This window comes from Bos grunniens, chromosome 23 (assembly GCF_055505025.1).
Source record: "Bos grunniens cultivar Pamir isolate PY7600 chromosome 23, Bosgru_T2T1.0, whole genome shotgun sequence".
Classification (NCBI taxonomy): domain Eukaryota; kingdom Metazoa; phylum Chordata; class Mammalia; order Artiodactyla; family Bovidae; genus Bos; species Bos grunniens.
This window is the reverse complement of record NC_141187.1, coordinates 36,568,830-36,590,925: the sequence shown is the minus strand read 5'-3', so window position 1 is coordinate 36,590,925 and position 22,096 is coordinate 36,568,830. Positions and strand designations below refer to the sequence as shown.

Here is a 22,096-nt window from a genome sequence, read left to right as displayed (position 1 = left end):
GACAGACATTTTGCAGAGGAAAACAGTAAGAAACTGTTAGAAGCCAACACACCAATATGGTAGAAGCAGTTTAATCAAGGTTGCCAGGAATCTTATGACTCCTAGGCAGAGGTTATGGTCTTGTCATTGCAGATGGAGAAGAAATCTGGGTTCCACTTTGCCATGTCCATTACCGAGAAGGACCTCAAGACCAGACTCCCCTGACAGGTGACGCAGCAGACGTGAAGGGTCACATCAATGACCATAGAGAAGCCGAAGAGAAAACGTCAATGTCTGAACCCCTACCATAGGACCTGAGCAATGGCATGTGTGGAAGATTCCTGCTGCATTGGAGCACTTTGCCATTGTGTATTGGACTGCAAAAGCCTTAAAAACCTCAAAACTATACCTTTTATATGATAGTACAGGTTATATCCAATCTTGTGTGCACCTCCCGTACATGTTTATTGTAGGTAACTTCGATATAGATCTTTCTGCTAAGATTGTTAACTGTATAGCATGTGCCTTGTATACATGTTTAAACCATACTATTTCATATCATTATGTCAACATTGCAATAGTCAAGCAAAGATCTGATTTGTGGCTTCCTGTTAAACTAACAGAACCATGGACCGACTCTGTATTTCTCTCAGTTTTGCTCAAATATGGCTTAAGGAGGTCAAGGTGCATAATAGGATGGATTATTGCTGGTATTCTTAGTCTAATATCTACTGTTACAGTAGGAACCCTATCTGGTATGGCACTACACAATTCTATACAGATGTCTCTACTCAAGACTCCGTGCCTCCTATGACGAAGTCCAACTAACAGCTGCTGTGCTTAAACTAAAAACAAAAGGAGGATATGTTGGGAGGCACAGTGCAAAATAGCCTTGAAGGAGAAGGTCCATGGGCCCTTCCGAAGGGCCGGAAGTACCCAGGCATTGTGTACTGATTGCTGAAGAACACTTCCTGCCTTTGGTTATGCTTGGCACCTAGATTTAACAATTAAACATTAAAGACATTGCTTGAGAAAATGGGTCATGGATAAATACATGGGTCGTTAAGAATGCGCTGGTCCTTGAAGTATCTTTTACTGATCATATCCTGGCCTTGTACGTGTTCTGCTGGCTGTATGCTCTAAGCTCTTTGTTCCTTGCTCCTATAAAAAGGCTTGACTGCAGAAATAAACTTGTCAGTCCTTGCAGCGACTCTACAAGTGTTGTTCTTTCAGGTTCGCCGTTTCCAAGTCCCGGAGACATCTCCAACATATTCTGCTGTATTAAATCACAAAATACCAAAGAGTGAAAGTGATCTTGGGAAAGAAGAACAAAGTTTGAGACTAGGGTTGCTGATTTCAAATTGTATTAGAAAGCTATAGTAATCAAAACAGAATGATTTGCTTCTGGCATGAAAATAGACACATAGATTAACAGAACAGAACAACAAAGCTGGAAAGAAATGTACACCCATATATTGTCGGTTAGCTTATGAAAAAGGAGCCAAGAATATCCAGTGGGGAAAGGATAAGCTTGTCAAAAATGGCACTGGGAAAACTGGATAGTCCTATGAAAAAATGAAACTGTACCCGTCTTTTACTATGCACAAAAATCAACTAAAGAGAATTAAAAAGTTGAACATAAGACTTTAAGTGATTAAACCCCTAGAAGAAAACATTGTGTTAATCTTCTTGCCATCAGGCTTTGCAATGAGTTTTTTGGTTTCACAAGAAAAGCAAAGGCAACAACTGCAAAAATAAACCAGTGGGACCACATCAAACTCCAAACAAAGGAACATCAGCAAAATCAAATAGCAATTTAGAGATTGACAGAAGATATTTCCAAATCATATATTTGATAAGGGCTTAACATCCAAAAATACATGAGACATACAACTCAAGGGCAAAAAACCACAAATAATCCAAATTTTTAATTGAGCATAAGCAAAGTAACAGTTTCATAAATCTGAAGATTAGACTGTACATGAGACTCAGCAAGGTTTTCCTTCTAGATCAACAAAAGCCTATGCCTTCCTGGCATTTCTTTCTTCATCTCCACTCACTTGTTTGACAATTACAGTTCACAGTGTACATTCTCCAATGAATAGCAATCACCTCACAGTGAGCTATAATGTGTATTAAGAACAGCCCCAGTTGGGGAGTGAGGGGTGAAAAAAAACCAACAAAATAATATTTGCATACTTACCAATGAGGCATATCAAAAGGAAGGTAATTTCCAGAGTTTACCACTCATGAAAATGTTTTCTACATTTTCATTTCAAAATTGAGCCACTTAGTAAGGAAAATGAGTAAAGATCTCAATAATATATAGATAGAAAATCAGTTTTAAATGGGAGCATTAATGGATTATAATTTGGAGGTAATTTATTACTACTGTTGTAACTGTAGTCCTTTTGGATCTCTACTGCATCCATTAATAATTTACTATAAATATTAATACCAACACAGGGACACATACTACTAAAGTTATAGTGAATAGAGAAAGACATAGAATATATTAGGCAACAAGTCAAAGTATGGGAAGTCAGCAATGGTAGTAAAGTAAAGGGCAGTATTGCCTTGAGAGGAACGAAGGTTCTCAAAGTTTCTTGAAACACCAGAATAAGCCAGTTGTGAGGAATTAGCTTAATTTGTAAACCAGAAACTCTACCAGAAGAAATTTAAGTTCATAAAAATATGACGTTAAAACCCAAATTTTAGACAGAGAATAGGGTAAGGTAGGGTATATACACATTCAAAATTCTCCAGTGCTTAGTGCATCAGGCACTCAAGGACCACCCTCACTGAATTCTTTCTCTATTGCTCACCCTATAGGTACCAGCATGGAGAAAGAGATAGCTCTACTCCACAGGCAGTGGAACCCTACTTTTATGGCCTCCTGGGTTTCCATAAGAAGCATTCCATGCATCAGATTTCCTCCATCCCATCCCATCAGGCTGACTCCCCACGGTCAACAGGAGTCCTCACCCTGGGATCATTCCACAATCCCCATGGCGCCAGCTCCCAGCTTCCGTGGACACCAGTGGACTTACAACCCTGTCCAAGGTATGAGAGGCTGCAGCATGGCTTGTCTATGTGGTTCTCTCTCTGTTCAGACTGTCACAGATTAGTGAGTTCACTTCCCAACAGCTTCAAATGCCTCCCCCGTCCCAGTGGATGGCCATGGACGCGGGTATCTCTCCCCCGTGCTTCAGCTCCCTCTCCCCCAGGTGCAAGCTGTTCCCCTTTGCTCTCCTCCTTCTTTCCCCTTCCTCCTTGTCCCTTCTTTCCTTTGTCCTACCAAGTTCTGTATGGATCCGGATGTTCCTTCTCAGTAGTCAGGGAGTCCTGCCAGGATTCACCTGGTCTTCTGTGGGAATGGCTGCGTCTTTAGACGTTCTTGATGCATTGGTGGAGAGAGGTGTACCCCACTTCCACCTACCCCTCCGTCATCTTGTCCACCCCCATTTATGCATGTATTGAAATGAGTTTCCCTTTCTGTTAAGTAACAATACTATCACCACACTTGTTTAATTTTTGCTTTTTGAGGAGAACAAAGGTAAGTTCCACTCTCTTCAGTTGAGTCAGTCATTCAGTGGTGTCCGACTCTTTGGGACACCATGGACTGAACTCCAGGCTTACCTGTCCATCTCTGACTCCCAGAGCTTACTCAAACTCATGTCCGTTGAGTCGGTAGGCCACTCGATGATGTCCACTCTCTCAGAGATTATTTATTTTGAGATTCTTTATAATTGAGATCATATGGTATTTGTCTTTCTCTGACTTAGCTTATTTAGGGTAATGCCCTCCAGTTTCATTCATGTTGCCACAAATGAAAGGATTTCTTTCTTTTTCTAATGGCTAAATAATATTTACTTATATATGTCACATCATATTGTTTTAATCCATTCACATGTTGAAAGATACTCAGGTTGTTCCTATACCAAGGCTACTGTGAATAATGCTGCAATGAACACGGGAGTACAGATCTCTCTTTGAGACAATGATTTCATTTCCTTTGACTATATATCCAGAAGTGGGATAATGCATCACATAACAGTTCTCTTCTAAATTTCTTGAGGAACCTCCGCAGTATGTTTCCATGGGAGTTGCTCCGGTATACATCCCTACCGACAGTGCATAAGCACTCATTTTTCTCCACATCCTCAATAACACTTGTCATTTTTTACATTTTTGGACTAGCCATTCAAATAAGTATGAGGTAATATCTCTTGTGCTTTTGATCTGCATTTCCTTTGATTATTAGTGATGCTGAGCATCTTGTCATACACCTCTTGATCATCTATATGTCTTATTTGTGGGAAAATGTCTATTCTTTAAAGATGTAGCCATTATGTTTACTATATTTCAGTATATGAAACTCAGTTGCCAACCTATATATCAACAACAAACTATCAGAAAGTGGAATAAAGAAAAAAAATCACCTTTACTATTGCATCAAAAAAAGATAAAACACTTAGAAATAAACTTAAGCAAGGTGTTGAAAGGTTTATAGAAAACCTTTAAGACTTTGATAAGACAAATTAAAAAGAGTTAAAGATATGTAAAGTTAGGTTTTCTATTCAATGTGTTTCTTGAGGTAGGATTTGTATTTCTATAAACTTCCCTCTTAGAACTGCTTTTGTTGCATCCTCTAGGTTTTAGATTATCCTGTTTTCATTGTTCTTTGTTTCTAGGAATGTTTTGATTTCCCTTATTTCTTCAGTAACCTGTTTATTATTTAGAAATGTGTTGCTTAATCTCCATGTGTTTGTGTTCTTTAAAGTTTTTTTTTTCTATAAATGATATCTAGTCTTATAGTGTTGTGGTCAGAGAAAATGGTTGATATAATTTCAATTTCCTTAATTTACTGAAGTTTGATTAGTGGCCCAAGATGAGGAAAATGTTCCACGTGCACTTGAGAAAAAAATGTATTCTTCTGCATTTGGATGGAATGTGCTGAAGATATCAATTAGGTCTGTTTGATCCAATAGTTCCTTTTAGGCTTATATTTCCATACTAATTTTCTGTTCTGTTGATCTGTCCACTGGTATAGGTGTGGTGTTAACATGCCAACTATTTTTGTGTTATAATCAATTTCCCCTTTTGTGTCAGTTAGTGTTTATCTTATGTATTGAGGTGCTCTTATATTGGGTACATAAAAAGTTAAAATTGTTATGTCTTTTTCTTGGACTGATCCCTTGATCATTTGGTAGTGTCCTTCTTTATCTCTTATAATTGTTTTGATTTTAAGGTCTATTTTTTCTGATATGAGAATTGCCAATATGGTTTTCTTTTGATTTCCATTTGCATGGAATATCTTTTTCCATCCACTCACTTTCAGTCTGTATGTGTCTCTAGGACTGAAGTGCATCTCTTGTAGACAGCATATATATGGGTCTTGTTTTTGTATCCATTCAGCCAGTCTGTGTCTTTTGCTAAGAATGGGAGAAGATAATAGCAAATAAAACAACTGATAAAAGATTGCTTTCCAAAATACAAGCAGCTCAGATAACTCAAAAGTCATCAAAAGCAAAGGCAAGAACTGCAAAAATAAACCAGTGAGACCACATCAAACTCAAAACCTTCTGCATAGTAAAAGAAGCCATCAGTAAAATGAAGTGGAAACCTGTGGAATGAAAAAGAAATATTTGCAAATCACATATTTGGAAAGGGCTTTGTATCCAAGTATATATAAGAGACTCATGCAACTCAGGATGAAAAGAAATAAAAAAAAACACACAAAATTATTAAATTATCAAAGGAAAAGAAAGTGTTTTGAAAAATCTGACCAGTACACTGTAGATTACAGACACTGTAGGTTTTTCCTTCCACAACAAAATCCCGTGTCTTTCTGGCATTGCATCCTGTTTAGTGATTGCAGTTCACAGTATACACCCTTCACTCAATAGCAATCACCCTACACTGAGCTATATGTGCTAAGAATAGCCTTACTGACTATAAAAAACTAATAATTACATACTTAATCTTGAGACATCTAAAATCCAAGGTGATTTTCAGAATTTCCACTCCATTGTTTCTACATTCTATTTCAAAATTGAAACACCTAGTAAGGAAAAGTAGGGGACCTCAATAATACATGGATAGAAAGTCATTTAAAACTGGGAGCATTACTGGATTATAATTTGGGGGAATGTATTATTCCTAATACTATTGTAATTTTATTCCCTTTAATTCTCTGCTATACTAGGTTGATATTTATTTAAAATAGTAATACAGCCACTAGGGAGAACAGGGTGGAGATTCCTTAAAAACTATAAATAGAACTGCCATATGTCCCAGCAATCCCACTGCTGGGCATACACACCGAGGGAACCAGAATTGAAAGAGACGTGTGTACCCCAATATTCATTGCAGCACTGTTTATAATAGCCAGGACATGGAAGCAACCTAGATGCCCATCAGCAGAATGGATAAGAAAACAGTGGTTCATATACACAAGGCAATATTAACTCAGCCATTAAAAAGAATACATTTGAATCAGTTCTAATGAGGTAGATGAAACTGGAGCCTATTATACAGAGTTAAATAAGCCAGAAATACCAATACAGTATACTAATGCATATATATGGAATATAGAAAGATGGTAACGATAACCCTGTATGCGAGACAGCAAAAGAGACACAAATATATAGAACAGTCTTTTGGGCTCTGTGGGAGAGGGTGAGGGTGGGATGACTTGGGGGAATGGCATAGAAACATGTATATTATCACATGTGAAATGAATTTCCAGTCCAAGTTCGATGCATGATACAGGATGCTTGGGGCTGGTGCACTGGGATGACCCAGAGGGATGAGATGGGGAGGGAGGTGAGAGGGGTGTTCAGGATGGGGAACACATGTATACTCATGGTGGGTTCCTGTCAATGTATGGCAAAACAAATACAATATTGTAAAGGAATTAGCCTCCAATTAAAGTTAACAAAATAAAATAAAATAGTAATACCAACATAGAGATACATAGTACTCAAGTTACAGTAGATTGAGAAAGACAAAGCTTATGAGGAAGGAAGTGAAATCATAGAAAATTAGTAATGGTATCAAAACAAGGGACAGTATTGCCTAGAAAGAAAACAGAGTTCTCTAATTGTTTGGAGACAACACGAACAAGCCAGATGTAAGCCAACCAGCTTAAACTGTGTAACAGAAACCACACCAGAAGGAAAGTAAAGTTCATAAAAATATGCTGATGCTAAATGCCAAAATCCAGACAGTAAGAGAATAGGGTAGGGTTTATGTAGATGCTGAAAACTACTCAGAAAGGTAGACATGGAAGCAAATACACTAATGAGCATCAGAAAGATCAAAGCACAAAAGGGTCTGAAAAAGAAATCATCAAGAGACTTGGTAGTCTGATCAAAAGAATAAGAGAATAAAATTAGAAAACCAAAATATAAAGACTTGTGCACGTGATAGACCCAGAGAAAGGAGAGAAAATTTTGACCTAGTGACCAGTGAACAGAAGCCTCCAGCATCAGGAACAAAAACCCTGGGCAGGACTCACGACTGTGTGCTTCTGGGAACAGCCTCAGTTTCAAAGTTTGGGCACTACACCACCTAAAAGCGAACGCAGACAAGGATTATAGCCTGCTATGGCACTGAAACAAGACGATAGTGTTTGTTAGTTTACATTTCTCATTCAACTATAAAGTTAATGAATCACTAACCAATGATAATTGACACCATCAGTTTCCAGTCAGATCCTCTTTAGTCATACAGTGGATATCTGAACCTGTTATATGATCCCCAGTAACAGTTTTAATCATTAAATTTATAGATGTTAATTGAAGGGTGTTGATTTACAATACTGTACTGCTTTCAGCCAAACATCAACATGAGTCAGCCATAGGAATACCTATGTCCCCTCGCTCTTGAACCTCCTTGCCACCATCCTTCCCGTCCCACCCCTCGAAGCTGTTACAGAAAAATATGGAAGGCTTCACAAATTTGTGTGTCATCCTTGGGCAGGGACCATGCTAATCTTCTCAGTATTATTCTAATTTTTTAATATATATGCTACCAAAGCAAACACATGAATAACAATTTAACAGAAAAAAATCATATAGTCATCTACCAATAAATGATCAATTACATTAGGAATTAGGGTATTCTGCTATATTTACCACCTCTTATAAAATTGAATTTTATAAGGTCTAAAGTTCCAAGAAGGAATTAAGCATATATTTATGCATAGCACATGTATACATGCACAGAAATATATGCACACAAATATGTCTATGGTATATAAGCTATTATCCTCCTTGCCTGTCACAATAAGCTCTTTAGTTGATGAGAGAGACAGTCCCAAATTTCTCCAATTTATATGTCTCCTTTTTGAGAACCACTTCTTTTATTTTCATCCCCTAATTTTAAATAACCATTTTATTCTTAGGTATACCATGCCCCTTTAAACTAACTAAGAGCAGAGAAAACCCAGTAAATGCTGATATCTTATCCTTAATTAAATTATCACTCTTCTGGTAAATTGGAAAAAGAATCATGTTCAGATCTCATTCAGGAGGATAAAATCTCTATTTTATCAGTTCTCTTGTCCAAACTCAATTCTTGCTTCCTTCAGTCTTAAATTCTGCTTACTTACAAAGGTCAGACAGGAAAAGTAATATTAAAATCACGCTTGCAAGTGTCTATTATTTTATGCTTCTGTTTGCCAAAGGTAGGGCCAGGAATAATTTCTGAAATATTACAATACATCATGAAAGCATGAAGGTCTAGTTCTACTGTCAAAGAGGAGATGTTTGGAGAGGGTTCAGAAACTAAGCCCCATGGGTTGTCAGGATGTACTCCTGACCAGACAGATAAATTTTGTCCCTAAAGAGTCAAAGTCAGGAAAGGGCAGGCCTTGTTCACAGAGCCGATGACGTTGTCTTGGGTGCTGACCAGGTAATATTCTTATATTACCATTTGGAGATTTATTTGCTATTTTCTTGAAGAAACAAATGTAACGAGAGGATTAAAGATGCATAAAAGTAGAAGAGCTGTCAAGGTGCCTAGAAGGGCTAGCCAGGAGAACCAGGCCCCGACAATGATAATTGTCAAAGACTGTAGCAGTGAGTGTTTTATAGACAGAGCAGAAGAAGTGGATAAAAAACCAATGTTCTAGAGTCACTGCTGTTTTGTAGTCAAAGATAAAATATTTTTCTCTTTAAGCAGAGTCATCACAGCTCCTCATGTGGTCCCAGTTACACAGATGAAGACCGAGAGCCCACAGGCATGTGTGATGTGACATCAGGAAGTGAACAGATGTACTGGTGCCCAGTGACCTGCATCTGCTAATAATGGGACCTGGGGAAAATTACTTGCCCTCTCCAAGTCATTGCATCTTCATTAACACAACTTGATGATCATAGTGAAGATTAAGGCTATTTCACAGGGTTCCTGTGAAACACAAATTTTAAGACATTTTAAAACTTTTGGGAAAGTATCAAAGATATGCATGGGGTTACTAAGGTGAGTGAGCAGATCCAAGGTACAGTATCCTTATTCTCTTTGTATTCTCTCTGTACTCAATAGGGGTGATCAGTCAGTCACATGTTTACTCTTACCCCAGTGTGATGGTAAACCACACAGATCAACTGGACTTTTCTTGTCATTTCAGTGTCTAAAATGCAAGCATTAGTCGATGTAGAATAAACAAATTGCAAACTCCTAGAGGGCCTCGCTGCTCAGAGTCTGCTCAGAGTCTGCAGGGTGCCAGCAAGGTGAGGTTCTGGTAAGAACTCTTTCTTCCCAGGCTGGCTTCTCTGTGACTCCTCCCAAAGGGTGGGGCGTGGGGAAGAGAGATAGAATAAAAGACACAGAGACACAGAGACACAAAGAGAATTCTCTGGTGTTTTGCTTCATGAAGACACTAAACCAGTGTTCCACCCTAAGAGCTCATTTAACCTTAATGGGCTTCGCTGGTGGCTCAGATCGTAAAAAATCTGTCTGCAGTGTGAGAGACTTGGGTTCTACCCTGCACTCCAGTATTCTTGCCTGAGAAATCCCATGGACAGAGGAGTCTGGTGGGTTATAGACCATGGGATCCCAAAAAGTTGGAACCCTTTTCAAAACACAGTACTTTGGCAGTTAGGTCTCTAACACATGAACTTGAAGAATACACATTCAGTCCATAATACTACCTGACACAAAGCACTTTTAGGTGGGACTGGGGAAAAGGAAGCATGTTGATTTTTTTGGTCCTTCAGTGTCTCTCTGGGCTTTTTTCTCCAGGCTCAGAGTAAATAGCCAATAAATGAGAACTGCTCTGCAGTGAACTGGGTGGATGGAACATGTTAAACAAAGCTGAATCCCGGTCACAAAAGCGAATACTGGGAGTTTTTTAAAGCTACAAATTATTGTTTTAAGATTTGCAGTGAATAGGTTTCCAGCTACAATAGAAGGGGTGTTTACAATTGGAAACAATTATTCTCTTTCTGAGGAAGGTATTTGAAAGTTGTATGTTATTTCTTTCAGGTCAATCAAGGAGCACACAGTAGAGCAGACAGATAATAAAAGGCGGTGATAAAGTTTTCTATTAAATTCATGTAGTTCTTTTTACTTACTAGACCTTCTTACATCCTCCATTTTGACTGTCCATTTTTTTCCCAATTCTTCCAAGTAAACAAAAGATTAAGTGGTTAAATATAGGTGCATGCATGCATTCTAAGTCACTTCAGTTGTGTCCAACATTGGCAACCCTACTGATTGTAGCCCAGCAGGCTCCTCTGTCCATAGGATTGTCCAGGCAAGAATCCTGGGGTAGGCTGCTGTCCCCTCTTGCAAGGGATGCTCCTCACCTTGGGATCAAACCTGAGTCTTGTTATATCTCCTGCATTGGCAAGAATATTCTTTCCCACTACCGTCCCCTGGGAAGCACCAAATATTGGTACGTATGTACTATATTTGGTTCAAATAGTAATAATAATAATAATAATAAAACAGAGAAGGGAAAAGACTGAATTTAGTAACGTTAGATGTAAAATCATTTTTATAGAGACAATGTATAGAAAAGTAAGAAAAGAATGACTTTCAAATTTTGTGATGCCCCTCACCCCCCGTTAAAAAAATATACGTCTATCAAACATGTTAGTGTTCTGGTAATGGGTTCATCTACTGAATGCCCAACAACCCTAACTAATTGCCTGATCACTAGTTGCCTGATCAAAACTGGGGTGTGTTTCTTACATATTCATGAATTTTGCAATCTTATATTTTACACATGGAAGTTCCCATTCATTTCTGGTTTTCATACAGAATAATAGCTGCAATCCTGTGTCTAATGCATTGGTTAAACTAAAGTTGTCTGCATGGACAGAAAGAAAGAAAAATATGCCCAGGGCAAACAGTACTATATCAATGCCACCAAGAGCTGCAACACCAATTTCTTCCATACTCCCGAGGAAAGAGATAGAGCCCACCAGATGAACGTAATTCTTTCACCTGGGTTTTTCACCGGATCAAATGAGACAGTATGTAGGTTACCAGACTTCAGATTATTAGAGGTTATGGTAACTGTACATGCAGAAAAAGGTGGAAGAACCGTAAGCAATTGAAGAATAACTATATTATGCAGCTGATGAAGCATGAGCGAAATCAAGGGATGACTAAAGATCTGTAGTAGCAACATAAATAGCAGATCTATAAATTGTCCATGCAGACAACTTTAGTTCAACCAATGCATTAGACACAGGATTGCAGCTATTATTCTGTATGAAAACAGGAAATGAATGGGAACTTCCATGTGTAAAATATAAGATTGCAAAATTCATGAATATGTAAGAAACACACCCCAGTTTTGAGTACTCCCTGTTACTAGTGACTCCTACTTGGGAATCCTATACTGCACCACCTGAGCCCTCGCATCTGCCTTTCAAAGCTCTCCTGATTCTGCTTCTACTTCTCTGACACCTCCTTCATTCGTCATTCTCAACGACTCCTCTGTCACCTTTTATTCTTAAGTTGTAAGTCTCCCCCACAATGGCCTATAAAACATTGCTTTGCTTCTCATGGCCGCAACAATTGCCTCTGTTCAGAGGACAACACAGTTTACATATCAAGCCTCAATCATTTATGGCAACTCCAAATTTTCACTGTTATAGTCTCTCCTTTCTGATTTCCTGCATTATCCTTCCTCCTAACATTATTTAAAGCATTTTCACATGCATCCCCCCTTAAAATACTATCTTCTCTCTCTACAACCTTCTTAATGATACCAGCATTCTTTTGCCCTGTTAAGCTCATTGGTAATGAGGGTGAACAAGTAAAGGAAAAAGGACAAAGAGGAAGAAGAGGAGGGATTTTCAATAAGCTTAAATTTAAAGTTTATTGAGAGTTACTACATGGCCTTACATTTTACTCAGCACATTATGTGCATTACTATATTTAATCCTATTCAGTTCTCTGTTCTTTACCAGTAAAACAGTTCATGGCTATAAAGAAATCAAGCATATTAACTAGAGATCTTCAGCTCCTGGGATTTTCATGCTCAATTCTGCTATTAGTAGTGAACTAGAGGGCAAAACTCTCCATTGTGAATCCCACTGATGCTGTTACTAAAAACAATGCTGTGTCATTTTCTGCCCAGAGACACGTCAACAAAACAGACTCTTCTGACGTCAGCAGGGGGCTGGTGTGGGATCAGCTGAGGAGAGAAGCCTGTTTAGGAATGTCATGTCTTCTTCCTTGTCTCTTTGTTTTAATATCATGAAACAAATTATCAATCAAAAATCAATACGAATGACTCATCTGATTAATTAATACGAATGAATCACTGGGTGACAATGATGTGGGCACAGGTGGAATCCCTCCTTCCTGGATCAGGCACTGCAGCACATATTGACTTGCAGAAATACTTAGATTCTCTCACGCAAATATACAAACATAAAAGAACTCAACTGAGTGGTGGTAGAATTTCGGAGGAAAAAAGAAAATTCTTCATGTTATAAATTAGAACACATCAGAAGAATCAGTTCCTAAAATAACCTAGATTTTTAAAAAATTCAGCCAAGTGTGAATAGCTTACATTTTATCCTTTTGCAACTTTTACTACCTTCAAAAATCTCTGCATGCACATAGGAATAACCAAAAGTTTTTTAGGTCAGCTGCTCTGAGCAAAGATTACATGTTACCAAAACCACTGAATTATGATTTTTTTAATGAGACCGTTTCTTCTGGTTGCTTAGAATGAAGACCTTATTAAGTGGACACTTGTGTTACTGTACTCCTGGAATAAACCTCTGTATCATCTAGTCACGAAGCTTTGGAGTATAAAAATGTTTCAGAGGCTTTCCTATCAAGTGCTATGGAGAATAAGAACATGTCAGAGAAACTTCAAGCATTCATAGAGAGTCAATTCAGGAAGGTGAGCATCCTGCAGAGGGCTTTCATTCTTTGCTCATGAATGAAAGAGGTGACCACTGTAATGCGTAAGGAGTTTGTAAGTATCTCGTTTTGTAAAAAAAGATTCATGACTTCTATATGCTAGACGGCTACTACATAAAGCAGGAGCCTAGACATTCATAGTGATAGATTCTACTGTAAAGGAGTCAGAATTTCACTGCAACTTTTGACACATGCAGCCTTCCCTGCATTGCACACAATTCCACCAAAAGCTTGCCTTTTCCTGGGCACTGGTGGTTGAAATGTTTTCAAGAGTAATAGTACTAGAGAACAGACTTTCCAAGATCAGCATTTTTCTTCCAAGTATCCCAGGACATCTGCTATTGAAGTTCCACTTGTCTTCTTTCCCTGTTCTCCTCAAATCAACAGATGAGAGTGGGAAGGAAGAAAAGAGAAAGTTAAAACTAAACTTGAGTTGCGTTTCTAGTTTTTAGATTTCTAATAGTTTTCTCATAGGCTGGCTCCAAAATCCATATCTAGAGAGTTTTATATTCATATGTCTTCCCCAAATCTTTATTTGATAATTAGAAGAAAAAAAGATAAGCAAATACTAATAAAACACATAAGAAGTCACTATCATTTGGGTATTTAGATTATCGTTCCAGTTTTACAGACGATGCACAAGGCTCGCATTACCTGGTCAGGACTCCCATCCCTGACGTCCAGTGATGAAGATAGGTGTCTTTCTGAATTTTATAACCTGTTCCACTGCCTGAGCAGGGATTCACGTAAAGTTGACATGTACATCAAGATCCTGAAGTGCCGAATCCGCAAAACTTGCTAAATCCACGTCCATCCCATCCAGCTCTGAGATGGTCATAATAAGCCCCCATAGCGGGCTACTTGATATTTACAGCTTTTTAATGCATGCTCTGTAATGGGTCTCCTCTTAAAAAAATAAACACAGATGCTTTAGAGATGTCAAATCTAAGAGGGCAATTTGTTAACATTGCTTATCTTCAGTTAAGAGTAAATCAAAAGAAAATCCACCTCTACAATTGAGAGAATGAAGCTCCTATTAAAATTAGTCACAAATAGCAGAAGCTGGCATTACAACGAAGACCATTAAGAGATTATGTAAGAATCACAGCCAATTACTCTGGGTCAAGTTATTAGAATCAAAGAATTAGACAACTGTTCATGGTTCTGGTCATGCTACCAAGAAGGCTGAATTCTCAGGATTCTTTATGAAAGCCAGCCACAAACTGTCAGCCAACTATCACAGTGTTACACCAGACAAGATAAGTGCTTTGCACTTTTGTGTAAATAGCATGAGGTTTACTGAACTGTGTAAAGATTGTTAGGATGCTGTCTTAGTCTTTCTGGGATGTTATAACAAAATATCACAGGCTTAAAAACAATGGAAATGGATTTCCACAGCGGGGTCATGCAGGGTTCTTTCTGGTCACAAACTTCTTACTGTATCCTCACATGGGGGGAAGGCTCGGAAGCTCTGTGTGTCTCTTATACATAAATACACTCATCTCATTGAAGAGGCTTCATCCTTACAACTCCATCACCTCACAGAGGCCCCAGCTATGGATGTCATAACCACAGGAATCAGGATTTCATCATATGAAATTTCTGGGGGCACAAAGGCTGAGACCATAGCAGATACAAAGGTGAACCGGCTCATCCTCCTGCAGTGGCTGTCGTCACCCACATTCCACTGCATCCTCATTTCCAGCATCACCTTGCAGCCATTCCATACATTCTATCACTCTGGGTTTCACAAGTCCAGGTCAGTCAAGTGTCAGCTCCATCTCATATTCAGCCTATTCAGTGTCTCCCTCTCCCCTGCTGAGGCCCAGGGGACCTACCAGGAAGTGCAGATGTATCCATTTCTGCAATGTTCCTTCTCTCTCCCTCTCTGGATCTTCATTCCTTGGGCCATGTTGAAACAGGGAAGATGGTAATGAGATGGGAAAGTTCTGACATCACTGACGTACAAGGTGCCCTTGTAGCCTTCTCTTGGTCCAGATGAACTGATCTTAAATTCCCCCTGACTGACAAGTGTTTCTCTTGAGGGGTATCCTGGTGATTTTCCAGGACATTCACAAGCTGGGGATCCCCAAATTCTTAGTTTCCTTTTTAATCAGGGGAAATGTTCTGGAACCACAGCTCCCCACCTGCAGTATTCTCCATAGCCTCCCTGTTTCCCTCACTCTGCAAGCACCATCTGCAGAAAATTAAGCAGCCCACAGTGAATTGCCTACTAAGTGACCTACAGGAACCCCATGTCTTATAAACACTCTGAACAATTGAAGGGCAGATATACTTGTGTGCATCTGTGCCCCGCCTGAGGCCTCTGGACAATTGTCCAACTGGTCACGTAGACACTGAGTAGATCAGAATGCTGGATTCAAAAACACATTTATCTGAAAAGTGAGATAACATTCTGTCTTCCTTTTAGAGTAACTATCCTTGCCATTAATTATTTGGCCTTACAAACATGCCCTAGTAGGTACCTGAATTATAAAATTCTCCAAATAGACTGAGTCTCTATGGAGACTGGAGCAATGTGACTGGATTAGGGATGCTCAGCTTGTTCAACAGCCTCCAAAAAAACTGGGATGAGGCCAGTCACTTGACTGTCTCTCCTAAGAAGTCAGTGACCTAGAAGTCAGTCACTAGGAAGATGGTGGCTCTTCCTAAGAAGAGGCTGGTTTTGCAGCATCTTTAGGGCTTTAGCAGTAATTCGTGGTAAAGAAAATGGGAAATAAAAGGTAGAAGGGAAAGGGGGATGAATAAGAGAGAAGCAGAGAAAGACAGAAGGAAGGAAAAGCAGCAAAGGGAAAGTGAGTCTAGGACTTGGGTAGTGAAGCATGAAATGCTGTTAGAACACTTTATTTTTAAGGACTCAAATGTATATATATTTTTTAATATCCTAAAAGCGAATGTCTCATGTTCCCTTTCCATGAAAAAACCTTGTAAGCACTTTCTAAGTCATTTACTGCCCTAAACATCTAATTCTATTTTGTTACTTGCTTAACTTTCTTTCGTTTAATGTCTCGATATTTCCAGCAAAGAGGATGATATTTATTAGAGGGAAAATTTGGCAGTAAGGGGGACAATGCCATTGGAGGAAATACACACACCAATAGACCACACACATCCTCATGTATTTGTCTCTTATAAAATTTATTTCAAGCATAAATTTAGGACTTTAGATCAACAACAGACGTGGTGACATTCAGAGCACACTCCTTGCTTGACTGTGACATATAAAGTGAATACTATAGATTTCAGAAAATATTGAACAGAACCATAGATATACTATAGAGTTAGTCAGGAATAGCCAAAGCAGGGATATTTGGACAGGATTTAACAACCACTCCCTTGCCATCCAGAAAGCTTTGATTTTCCCCTCTTTTACAGATTTCCGTGTAAGATTACATTTGAAGAAATGGCCCTATTATATCAAGAACAGTAGCAGTGGTTCCCGAAAGGAAACAAACAAATTAAGAACCTTTGAAGTTCACTGACTTTATAGATTAGTAAATCACATGTCATGGATAGAATGAGGACTTAAACTGAGGTTTAAAAAAATCTCTATTTTCCCAAAGCAGGTCCGCAAGTTGTGGAGAAGGAGAGGGTGATATAAACACACAAATTGCTATATTGCATGGTAGCGTGAAGAAGAATAAGATGTGATGCCACCACGGGGTACAGTAGATTGAAGTAAAGCTAGGATCCATCTGAGTGTGTCATAGCATGACACAAATGGGATAGCTTTATGATGGAGTTTTGAAAAGTTGATGGGATATTGATGTGCAAAAATAGGAAAACAGTATATCTGTCAATTCATTTAGGATCATCTTATGAAGCAAGGATCTCTGACATCCTAGATCAAGGCAACTGAGATATTAATATGTATAGCATTATAAGGTATCATTGAATAATCAAGTCTGACAAAAACACAAGAATTGATAATTTTATACCATTCATGTTGTATCTCTCATGGTTATGCTCCCATGATATACTGCATATATTATTGTAGGGTTAGAATGGGGAAATACTTGTATGGATTTTTATGCATTAGGGAGAATCATATATTGCAAAATGGAGAGTTTGTCTTTATTCTACAATGCAACAGGAAACCAAGAACATTCAGTCCAAGAGAGCACTATGTCCAGAATTAGATAAGAGAAACTTTAATGTGGATTGAGGAGTGGTGGCTGTTGGGGCTGGTAGAGAAAAAGAAAAAGACCAGCAAGAGCTGGGAATATTATGACACTAAAAATCAAAGAGGGCTCTGCCAAGTAAAAAGACACAAAGCATGTGAGAGATACAGGAAATGAAATAGACCTTGACCACATGCAAGGAATGAGCCAGACAGAAGAGCCAAAAAATGCATCCAGCAACATGGGACTAGTTGAGTCAATAAATGACTGAAAAGTCAGAGAAAAGGGGGGAGATAAATTAAGGTTTTATCCAAAAGCACCTGAGCTCTATTTTCCTGTATTTCATCAACTTAGAACCAGAAATCACCAAAAAATGTTAAGGTTCTGCAGCAAATGAAAGAAATAAGTACTCTAAGGTGCCTCTGCTAGACCCTATGGAATACCAGAACCAAAGCAGGACTATCCAGTGATAACAAGCAGTAAGTCACTAGTCACTCTTAGCAATTAATAAGACATATATTATAAAGTATAGAGGATGAATGGAAATCAAATGGAAACAACCCATACCTTTACAGACCCAGCCTGCTGCTGCTCCTGCTAAGTCACTTCAGTCGTGTCCAACTCTGTGTGATCCCATAGACGGCAGCTCACCAGGCTCTCCATCCCTGGGATTCTCCAGGCAAGAACACTGGAGTGGGGTGCCATTTCCTTCTCCAATGCATAAAAGTGAAAAGTGAAAGTGAAATCACGCAGTCGTGTCCGACCCTCAGTGACCCCATGTATTGCAGCCTTCCAGGGTCCTCCGTCCATGGGATTTTCCAGGCAAGAGTACTGGAGTGGGTGCCATTGCCTTCTCAGAGAGCCAGCCTAAACAGAACCTGAAACCTAAACCTAATGGAAGTAATGGTCTCCTTAATCATGTGCCCACTCTCTCCAAGAGTTTCTCATTCCTTTTGCCTGAATCCTCCCTTGTTTATTAACCCTTCATTGCCTTACTCTCAGCTGACGGTCAGCTAATCCCTAATCAAATAAATAATTAAACAGTGTTTACTCCTGAGACATATTTGTATTGATGGACTCTTTTAATCCCTTGAAAGTAAAACGCTAATCCTGGAAGGACTCCTTCCCAGCCTCTTTCCAAAATGCCCAGTGGGCAGCAATTGCGAGTCTAACTACTTGGACGTCTACTGCCATAATTATAACCTCTTTGGATAATGAAGACAGGAGACAGATGAAGCACCGAAAGATGTCGAGAAAGAAATGCATGGGCAAGTGGAAAAGACACCATAAGCCTTAAACACTGATCTGTGCCTGCACACCATACCATGTGTGATGGGAGCCAGGTGGGCCTAATCAGGGATGGATTTTTCAAGACAGCTCTATATGAGTTGGCACTGAGTTGGCACTACTCAACTGTTTCTACATGATTCTTTGATTCTAAGACTTAGCTCCACTTGTCTCATTTAACTGCACTAAGTCAAAAAGTGAATATACTTATTGCCTATTTGAACACTGCTAAGAGATCATAAAGTTTTCATCACAAGGAGAAAATTGTAACTATTTCTAATGAGGGATGTTCACCAGACTTATTGCGGTGATCATTTTGCAATATATATCAAATAATTATGTTGTACACCTGAAACCAAAATAACATTATATGTCAATATTATCTATGTATATTGATACCTGAAACTAAAATAGCATATTTGTCAATGTGACTTATGTAATGATTTCTATAATATAATGATCATATAATCATTATGTTATGGACATAACACATATGCATACCTTCAATTTACTTCAGTCACTCAGTCATATCCAACTGTTTGAGACCCCACGGACTGTAGCACATCAGGCTCCCCTGTCCTCCACCGTCTCCTGGAGCTTGCTCAAACTCATGCCCATCGAGTCAGTGATGCCATCCAACCATCTCATCCTCTGCCATCACCTTCTCTTCCTGCCATCAATCTTTCCCAGTACCAGGGTCTTTTCTGATGAGTCAATTCTTTGCATCAGGTGGCCAAAGTATTGGAGCTTCAGCTTCAGTATCAGTCCTTTCAATGAATATTCAAGGCTGATTTCCTTTAGTATGGACCGGTTTGATCTCCCTGCAGTCCTAGGGACTCCTAAGAGTCTTCTCCAACACTGAGTTCAAAAGCATCAATTCCTTGGTGCTCAGTTTCCTTATGGTCCAGCTCTCACATCCATACTGACTACTGGGAAAACCATAGCTTTGACTAGATGGAATTGTATTTATATATATAAACATATATGTACACACATCTGTGTAAGGAAAAGGTTTTGAAAAGGAATATAATTATATTTTGGATAACGAAAACAAATAAACTAGTATGATTTTTTATTTTCAAATGTGCATTTTGGCTATCATGTTTGGTTTAAAACCTCTTTAAATGTAGTTTATGTTTATGCTGATAATAGATACAGAAACATGTCTTAACCTTGTAAGATTAACTGTAGAACAGCTTATTTACAATAGCTAATTAAAATCACAAAATTTTGAAACCTATACGCCTGCCCAGTACTCTGCTATTGGTCATTTAACCAATTTATTATTGACTTAATTCCTCCTTGACTCAGAAACTCTTATAGGTGCTTTGTTTACATCAATACACAAAGCTGGTAGACACTTAACCTCATGGAACTGATATTCTAGCTGGGGGAAGACAGATAATCTGCAATAAACATGAATCCAAGTACATTATATTGTATGTTAACAGGTGACCTGTACTATGGGAAAAGAAATAATAAAGCAGAGGATGGGGTTTAGGGAATAAAGGTGAAGAAAGGGAGGTGATTTAGAGAAAAACAACTTAGAATAAACTGAGGGGAGCAAACATGCTTTCTTGCATTCAAGATTCAGGTTTTCCCCTGTCCAGGCAGGTCTCATGGTCTTCTACCCAACTTCAAAAATGTTTCCGTCTTTGAGACTCTACGCAAACTCATGCAAATATGCATGTTTTGAACATTCTGCCTCTCTTCAGTTGAACTGGTTTCATAAAAAATTGTTGGTAAACTCCCCCAAATTAAGTAACATTTTATGCAGCAAATTTTGATAATTTTCTGATTCCTGAGGAACTAATCTCCAAAGTATTTCCATTTTTCAACACACTGTCAGTGATGTAATTATATTATGTAAAAGTATTATACATGCGTTGGTATTCTAATATATTATGACATTTAAAAAATATACACAAAATATAAACTAAATGACACTGAGATACATAGATATAGAAATGGAAATAGTAATATTTTCTTCCCCAGGGGATGAGGACACTCATTTTTATGGCCACTGGACTAATGGATTATGAATGTACACACATAATTTTAACAGTTATTTATCATGATAAAGTAATTTCTTTTACATATAGTTTCAATCAAAGTGCTCAGAATACCACAAGGGGCCAGGAATATAATTAAATATGAATAACTCTCTTCATATGCATATATAAAATTTTGTGAGCTCAATTAAGTAATCATCTTTAGTTCTTTTGTTAAGCCATCAATTCATCTACTGGTAAATTATCGAAACTCTACAATAGATATCTCATTTTCAGGGTTTAATCTCAAGTCATAATAAAAGCGGAGCAATGGCCTAGAAGAATGAATAAAATGTCATATGGACATCATCATATATATGCAATTGTAAAGAAAATTAATGAAAAAATACAGACTTACAGTTTGCTCAAACAGAAAGTGTACTTACTCAGAGCTGAATATACATATCACCTAGAAAAAATACATTCTCAGCTTTGATGACTTCTAAAGAAAGGGACCCCATGACTTTCATCTCCAGCCTACTGTGGACTCCCTTCCACTTTCCTCCTCAACTTCCCTCCATGAAATCTCTTCCCTAGGTTATAAAACACACCTTGGGCTTCTGGTTCAGACAAGATGACATTGATCTCTTTGTGCCCACTCCTCTGTCTGTTCTTACAAAAAGAAGAGACCACTAAAGGAGACCTTGTGTATTTGGCAAGAAGACGGTGAACTAGATTAGGGCCTGAAGAATGGAAGAGCAACACAGCAGCACCTAAGAGAGGACAAGCCAGGCCCAGCATTCCTACCTCCAGCCTAGTGTCAGAAGGCAGCCTGAGTAGGGCTGTTCTTCCAAGGAATAAATGTGAAGGAACACCAGGTGGTGCTTTAGTTGTTAAGCTGTGCCTGACTCTGTGTGACCCATGGAATAGAGGCCACCAGGTTCCTCTGTCCACGGAATTCTCCAGGCAAGAATACGGATTCCCATGTCTTCCTCCAGGGAATCTTCCCAACCCAGGCATTGAATCCAGGTCTTCACAAGGCAAGTGGATTCCTTACTGTCTGAGCCACATGGAAAGCCCAAGAAACTCAATAATGGCATGGATATTTGGAAAATAAAAGGATAAAAGCATATGTTAATATTAGATAAAGTAGAGTTGAGAGCAAAGAAAATTTCCAAAGACAAAGGAATATAAGGACATTACATAAAGAATAAAGGGTTGAACCCCTGGGTCAGGAAGATCTCCTGGAGGAGGGCATGGCAACCCACCTTAACATTCTTCCCTGGAGAATCTCCGTGG

The 22,096-nt window shown here is 38.6% G+C and overlaps 1 protein-coding gene, 1 non-coding gene and 1 pseudogene across 2 annotated transcripts in view; 2 read left to right on the top strand and 1 right to left on the bottom strand.

Moving 5' to 3' along the window:
* The first annotated feature begins 2,819 nt into the window (after positions 1-2,819).
* The window catches only part of LOC147347638 (chorionic somatomammotropin hormone 2-like), a 37,106-nt gene continuing 17,829 nt past the window's right edge, over positions 2,820-22,096 (top strand). The window contains exon 1 of the mRNA XM_086370596.1: positions 2,820-3,042. Coding sequence (XP_086226722.1) covers positions 2,820-3,042 — 223 coding nt within the window. The remainder of the gene's footprint in view (positions 3,043-22,096) is intronic.
* LOC147347641 (U6 spliceosomal RNA) lies at positions 7,921-8,027 on the bottom strand. The gene has a single exon (XR_015153312.1). It is a non-coding gene; the product is annotated as a U6 spliceosomal RNA (small nuclear RNA).
* Positions 8,873-14,179, top strand: LOC147347640 (chorionic somatomammotropin hormone 2-like; annotated as a pseudogene).